Source organism: Cyprinodon variegatus, unplaced genomic scaffold (assembly GCF_000732505.1).
Source record: "Cyprinodon variegatus isolate N-32 unplaced genomic scaffold, C_variegatus-1.0 Scaffold1573, whole genome shotgun sequence".
Taxonomy (NCBI): domain Eukaryota; kingdom Metazoa; phylum Chordata; class Actinopteri; order Cyprinodontiformes; family Cyprinodontidae; genus Cyprinodon; species Cyprinodon variegatus.
In genome coordinates, this window is record NW_015152026.1 from 78,051 (window position 1) to 85,338 (window position 7,288).

At 35.9% G+C, this 7,288-nt stretch overlaps 1 protein-coding gene across 4 annotated transcripts in view; it reads left to right on the forward strand.

Moving 5' to 3' along the window:
* Positions 1-7,288, forward strand: part of LOC107103955 (electrogenic sodium bicarbonate cotransporter 1-like) — an 84,780-nt gene that overhangs the window by 61,883 nt on the left and 15,609 nt on the right. For all 4 annotated transcript variants that reach the window (XM_015403827.1, XM_015403828.1, XM_015403826.1 and 1 more), the window contains 7 exons: positions 1,000-1,174; positions 1,262-1,395; positions 1,784-2,058; positions 4,157-4,227; positions 5,140-5,325; positions 6,515-6,628; positions 6,775-6,936. In XM_015403827.1, coding sequence (XP_015259313.1) covers positions 1,000-1,174; positions 1,262-1,395; positions 1,784-2,058; positions 4,157-4,227; positions 5,140-5,325; positions 6,515-6,628; positions 6,775-6,936 — 1,117 coding nt within the window. The remainder of the gene's footprint in view (positions 1-999; positions 1,175-1,261; positions 1,396-1,783; positions 2,059-4,156; positions 4,228-5,139; positions 5,326-6,514; positions 6,629-6,774; positions 6,937-7,288) is intronic.

The following is a 7,288-nucleotide window of genomic DNA, read 5'->3' on the forward strand; positions in this document are numbered from 1 at the left end:
TATCTATCTATCTATCTATCTATCTATCTATCTATCTATCTATCTATCTATTTCTGTCTGTCTGTCTACAGTCTCATCTAAGTGTTCCTGTGAAATAATGTATCAAATCAGTTTATTTTTTTCTCTCTGACTTACAACACATCTTCATCACGTCAGCTCAAGGCAATTTCCAGGCCAAATTAGTAAAATTACACAGACAGATCAGTTAAAAAGTCCCGTACTGTATGTAAAAAACCAGAATGAATGTTGGTCTTGACTAATGAAGACTTACTTTTATAATTCAAATACATGTCCAAAACCTTAATTTCAGTGTAGTATCAATTTTAACCATGGCTTTTTTTTTCCAGTGTAAAAACTGACACAAAATGCATCATTTATTATAAATCATTATGCATGGCTTTAAAAAAAGAAAAAACATGTCATAAAACCTTTCCTTTGCAAAACTCTAGATGTATCAATGATGAACGGCTACAAGGAATGTCTCACGGCCATTTCGTGGCTGGCATACGCATAGTGCTGCAGTTACAGGTCTTTAGTGACACTTGAAAGATGTGTTAGAAAAAATGTTAACAATCTACTGTAAAACTAATTAATGTTCCCACTACAGAGTATAGACTGTAGATATGTGACTTTTGATAAAGTAGAGAGAAAATTCACAGCTGCTAGTTAAGTCTACATCTGTTTCTATTTTTACATGGAGACTTGGCAAAGTGCAAGTCAGTGTGATTCATGCGTATGGAGAGTTTCTCACATCTAGATTTATACTATGTTTAATAAGTTGAAGATTATGCAAGTGGGAAATCATAAAGCATTTTAAACTTATGAGTGACAGTAGATATTCTTTTAATTATTATATTTTTTTTTACCAGGATTGCATCTTAAAGATTTATTTTTTGGTCAACTCTTTTGAAAGTTATGAATGTTTGTTTTTCAGCTTACAGGTTAGGAATATTGTCATACTTCTAAACCTTCTAAACCTTTTTTAATTTTTTTCGCCAGGTTTTGTGGGGGCCTGATACTTGACGTAAAGCGAAAAGCGCCTTTCTTTGTTAGTGACTTCACTGACGCGCTTCACATCCAGGCCTTGTCGGCCATTTTGTTTATTTACTTGGGAACTGTGACAAATGCCATCACCTTTGGCGGGCTGCTGGGAGATGCTACAGAAAACATGCAGGTCAGGGAGGGCTTTTAACTCTTAAAATAATGCAAAGTGTGACAACCATCTCAGATTTGTTCTTTAACCCCATTTACATGTTTGCAGGGTGTACTGGAGAGTTTTCTGGGCACTGCCATTGCTGGCGGTGTTTTCTGCTTGTTAGGGGGCCAGCCACTTATTATTTTGAGCAGCACCGGTCCGGTACTGGTGTTTGAAAGGCTGCTTTTCAACTTCAGCAGGTAAGCTCCGGATATTCTAAATTTGCCCGAAGCCTGCTAATTACATTTATTCTGGAATTTGATCAAATATGTGTATAAACCTTAAATAAGAAATAAACTGGTCAACTTAAAAAAAATTAAATCAAGTTTTGTAATTGTGTTTTTGAAAATAAACTTTGTAAATATATTTCTTCATCCAAATGTGATAATTTTTTTCAACCATAGTCTATACACTGTAAGTGCCTATGAAAACTTAAGCATTTATTGTCCCATGTTAATTATGAATTTTCCTTTAGGTTTTTTATTTTTATTTGAATATTTTCCTCAAAAGGAAATAAAACATTTCCTGTCTTCTTGTCGTCTTAAACTTCAGAGGTTTTGGAGTTATTTTGTGTGATTTTGCATTTAGGGACCATGAGTTGGACTACCTGGAGTTCCGCCTATGGATCGGCCTGTGGTCAGCGTTCTTCTGCCTGGTGCTCGTTGTCACAGATGCCAGCTTCATGGTGAAATACTTCACCCGCTTCACAGAGGAGGGCTTCTCGTGTCTAATCAGCTTCATCTTTATCTACGATGCCTTCAAGAAGATGATTAAATTAGCTCACCACTACCCCATCAATTCAGACTACAATATGGAAAACATCACACAGTATGAATGTCTCTGCATGTCACCTGTGGTCTCAGGTGAGGAGTTCCTTGACTTTATTGACCGTTTTTCATTTAATACCTTTTTCAGAAACAATTTAGGGATGAGCAGTTCACACCATGGAAAGAAAAAGTACAAATTAAGTTTATCTTAGCAATATAAATCTGTGGTTAATACACATTTATAGTGTTAACATTAAGACCAACTGAGATAACAGTGAGAGGGTGCTATCAAGTATGTTAAAATATGCATCTTAAGAGGACATGTTAGTGTATTACAGTGAATACAATGTGCAATTCAAATTCAAAAGTGCTTTATTAATCACAAATGGTAATTAAGCATTGCAGGAACTTAGGTCTTTTTTTAACCAGTTATAGTACTGTAGGTGTTGATAGCTGTAGACTTAAACAAACTTCATTGTAATTTTGTATGCACAAAAAGAAATTTTGTTGCATACAGCTTACAACTGTATAATAATATTGCAGTTCGAGTAAGATAAGCATTACCAATATAAAGTGCAGCAGTGATTAGAATGTAACAATGTAGGAGAAAAAGATACCGGTTTAAAACAATGGTGCAAAAGGGCATAGATATGGAAAGGTTTAGTGCAGGGCAAACAAAATATGGTGCAAAATGCAGTAGAACATTCAGTCGTGTCCTATTTAAAAGGATTATAAAAGTTCAGCAGCGTTGGTAGTGCAAAATAATGTTGCAAGTGTGATGCAGAAGGGATTTTCTGAGGCGCTGTGTCTTGTGCTGGATCTAGAGAAGCTGACACTCTTTTGTCTTTAAACAATCATCTGAAGAGGATGCTCACTGTTGACCATAATGTTCTTCACTTTATGATTTTTTTTTCTTCGTGAAATCGTCTCCAGAGGTTCTGGAGGACTTCCTCCCTTGAGTTTTCTAAATCTAAATCTCTGTCTGTTCATTTGGTCAGAAAGCCTCGCAGAGAGACACTGTAGTCCGAGATATTTTCCCGAAGCCATGTTTCTGTAAAACGCGTTATCCTGGCTGGGTCCTTGCTAGGGCTTTGAGTTCTGCCAACTTGTTATGGATATTATGGTCAAAGATCTGACATCGTCAATAATAGTTGATGGAAGTGATGGCTTCAAATTCCTGCTCCTCTCTCTTTTCCCTGCTCCGTTGTCGGCATCTCTGGCACCTCCTGTTTAACTGAGCTGGCAGTTGAAGTATTATTTCTGCCTTAGATGTGTTTATGAGTTGCTCGCTGTGGAAAAAAAAATCTATATATAAGGTCTTTAGAAGGCCTGATGAGCTGTGACTGAGTGATTATCTGGCAATAAGGTTGTTGGTTTGATTCCAGCTCCAGCCATCACATGACTGTTATATGGTGAGTTGCTGGGTGATGTACATATCAGTGTATGAAGAATTTTGTGAGTGTTCAGAGGTAAATGTGACCTGTGGTGTATGAGCCAGGTTCTGAAATAAGATACGTCTTAATTAAAGTAAGTAGTTCAGTACTTTAGCGGTTGATCAGTCATTGGCCAGATAATGAGCCAAGTGTTGGATATTTTTATACAGTATATGATAATGTAAGGTGTTATTGAGTACTCCAGTCCAGCTGGTGGAAGCAGATGCCATTTATTGATTTTAAGATGGTACTGACAAGGTTCTATGTATGGTATGTTGTTTAAAATTCTTGCAAGTCATCCAACAACCCAATGTTAACCAAAAATAAGTGCACATACCACCTAAAATATGTACAAAGCTTCTCCAGGATGCCTTCAATGACCATCCTGATTGATTGGCTCTTTTTGGTGCAAACAGCAGGAAAGAAGTCAATTTTGTAAAATATTTATTCATGTCATCTTTTGGATATAAATTTCAAATCTCATGTCAGCCTGTTACCCGTGGCAAGGCAATGCTTACATCTTATATGCTCAGTGTTGTGCTTCATTCTAATAAATATATACATCCTGCCTTTATAGCACATACAATTTGAATAATTTAAATACAAAATATTCAGTTAATATTCCAACCACTTTGGACTTAATTTTCTTTCCTATTTGGTACGTAACCTTACTGCTCAGCGAGTTGATTAAAGCTAAGATGGAATGATGAAGTGCTATTAAAAGTTGTGTAAAAGTAATATTGTTTTGTTGCATTTTGCAGAAAACGAGACAGAGCTGCTTGACGATCCTTTAGGGGATGGATCAACGTGGTACTTGAACAGCAATGGCCCGGTGAGTGTTTTTTCTATAAAGTTAATTTATAGAAAAAAGATGAACTGAAAATTATATAAACTGAGAATCTTTAACATTGTGACTGCTGCTGTCTGCTGAGAGACAGCAAAACATTTCTAAACATGTCCACACATTTACCTGTTGCTGTGTTAATTCTGATGGACTTTAGTCAGTATGCTGCTGGAAATATTTCACTAATTTACTAGGGGCTCTGGGAATGAAGTTAATATCTTGATCTTTAAAAAGATGAATGTGGCTCTTTGGGGGGGAGTATTTGTTTTGCTGTCTGAATGTTTTGTATAAATTTGTAGCCTTCTTTCTTAACATGTGCATCTAGGTGAGAATTTTTCCTTTAAGCTGCTTATATATATGTTTATGAATCTGTTAAGTTTTGGGTTACGACTGTGCAAAAGTGGCTCTAGTGTTAAGCATTTCCATTGAGCAATACATAAATGTTGTCCATTGATCCATTAAATTGCTTACAAAATCCCTATAGTACATATTTGGGTGTTATATTTACTGTCAAAATGCAGGATAACAAAGAACCCAAATGACTGCCAATTCCTAAGGGGTGGACCCGTTTGTCAGGTTCAAATTGCATGTTTTATAAGCCAAAACAAGGCATTGTCTTTGGCCCACTTTATAAAGCCTCAAACTCAATGATATTTCTGACATTTTGAACGGACAAAGCTTCCAGGATTTGAAGCTTTGTGTCTTCAAACTTGGAAACAAAGTCCAGTGGATTGTTGTTGTTTTTTTTTTTAGCTTTTTTGGAATGACTATGACCTAAATGACTGAGAGTCTTCACAAGCATGCAGAGATTAACACCTTTACTTTGAAAGTTGGCTTGTGTGATTTTCTATTCAGCATAGTTACAATTTATACTCATGATGCTTTTTCTCTTTCATGCAGGTACAAAACCGCTCATGGTCAAGGCTAACAAAGTCAGAGTGCTTAAAGTACAATGGAGAGCTGGTGGGAGAGGCCTGTAACTACGTCCCAGACATCACCCTCATGTCCTTTATTCTCTTCTTTGGTACCTACACTACCTCCATGTGTCTTAAGAAGTTCAAAACAAGTCAATTTTTCCCCACCACTGTAAGTAGCATGATATTAAATGCATATTTTTTAAATGTCTAAAGAGAGATGCACTTTTCATCAATATCGTGGTCTATTACTGACCTCGATGTTTAATTCAGATTTCTCTGTTTTCCTAAGAAATGGAACTAAATAGTATATCAGTTAAGCCTTTAAAGCATAATTAAACCACCATATAAACAGGTTGAAATTAAAAACCTTTCTCTAACTCTTGAAATAAAGTGACATACCTACATACCAAGGAAGGTCATAATTTGTTTGAACATGATACATTTTAAATGCACAAGATCTTTGTTCAGTTTAACAGTAAAGAGTGTGTATTAGGAAGCTGTCTGCTGATTTGTTTTTAAATTAGGAGCTAAGTTAATGTTGAGAACACAGAGAGAGAGCAAATGGTGTTACACATCTCTTTAGTTAAACAGAACTTTCCGAATATTTGAAGATAAATGGTTACTATTGAGTGAACATATTAAACTGTGTTGAGCATAATTCATTAATTTATTAGCAATTTGTATGTTTAGTTTGTAAGCATGCTGTCCTATTATGTAAATTGAATAATTTGTTCCAATAGGAGCTTGTTTATCATATTAGAACTGCCTTTTGAAAACCAAAACCAAACAGATATCAAGCAAATTTATTATGCCCACTTTTCTGTATTTTTTTAAATATATATTGTAAATATTACTAATTTTGCTAATGTAGTTTTGTCAGTATCTCTCTTTTGTCTTTTCTTTCTTTCACCTTTTCTCCCATTTTTTAATGTCCACATTACATTAATTATTCCCTACATAAACCATAATAAAGCTATTTACATATATAAATCAAGCAGAGCACTATGGCAAAAGCGATAATGCTCCACTTGTGAAAGTAAAATCTGTTGGGCTCTTTCTGGCATTAAGACAACAATTCCTAAAATCACATTGCCGGACAGAACAAAAAAAAGTTTTAAATAGCACAGATTTAATATCCTACATTTTGATGCATTGATTATGCATGATATTGTAAAGGTAGCTAATTTTGCCAGTGTCAAAGCTCTTTCCGAAAACACACAGTTTGCATGAAAGGGAGGGAGATTTAAGGTTAAAAATACAGCAAACTCATAAAAATCACAACTATTTCTTCTTGTTCTGCATCTGATGTCCATTTTGTAACACCTCACTGATACTGTATTATAATTCCTCCCAACCAGGTAAGGAAGCTCATCAGTGACTTTTCCATCGTCCTGGCCATCCTTATCTTCTGTGGGGTTGATGTTTTCGTGGGAGTTGACACTCCTAAACTTATTGTGCCAAGTGAATTTAAGGTGAGATCTTTTTAGTCATTAAAGGTTTAAACAAATACAACAAGATGAGATTAGTATCAAGATTTATAGGAATTAGTTGTAATATTTCTAAGAAGAATAAATATGAATAAAGATGGTGAAGCTCTTATTTTCATCCCTCTCTACAGCCAACAAGCAATCTCAGAGGCTGGTTTGTGCCTCCATTTGGAGGAAACCCCTGGTGGGTTTATCTGGCCTCTGCTCTTCCTGCCCTCCTCGTCACTATTTTGATCTTTATGGACCAACAGATCACTGCTGTGATTGTGAACAGGAAGGAGCACAAGCTAAAGGTACAGTTTAAAGTGTTAGGCTTCTGTTGAGGTAAAGCAGGGAAGCTATCCTTATCTTGGTTTTAAGGCTAATGTCCATAAAGAGTGAATACCAGCTACATTCACTCTGTACTTAAAAATCATTCTTCTCATGAAAGTCAGAGATGTTTCATGAGTTATGGCGCTTTGACACCCCAACCATTTAGCCAGCAAATGCAGATGTCCCAGAATCTTCTAAAAACGCGGGCATACGCTGAACATACGTATTTTTTAAATTTTGGGGGGTATATGCATACAGTGGGGCAAAAAAGTATTTAGTCAGCCACCAATAGTGCAAGTTCTCCCACTCAAAAAGATGAGAGAGGCCGGTAAT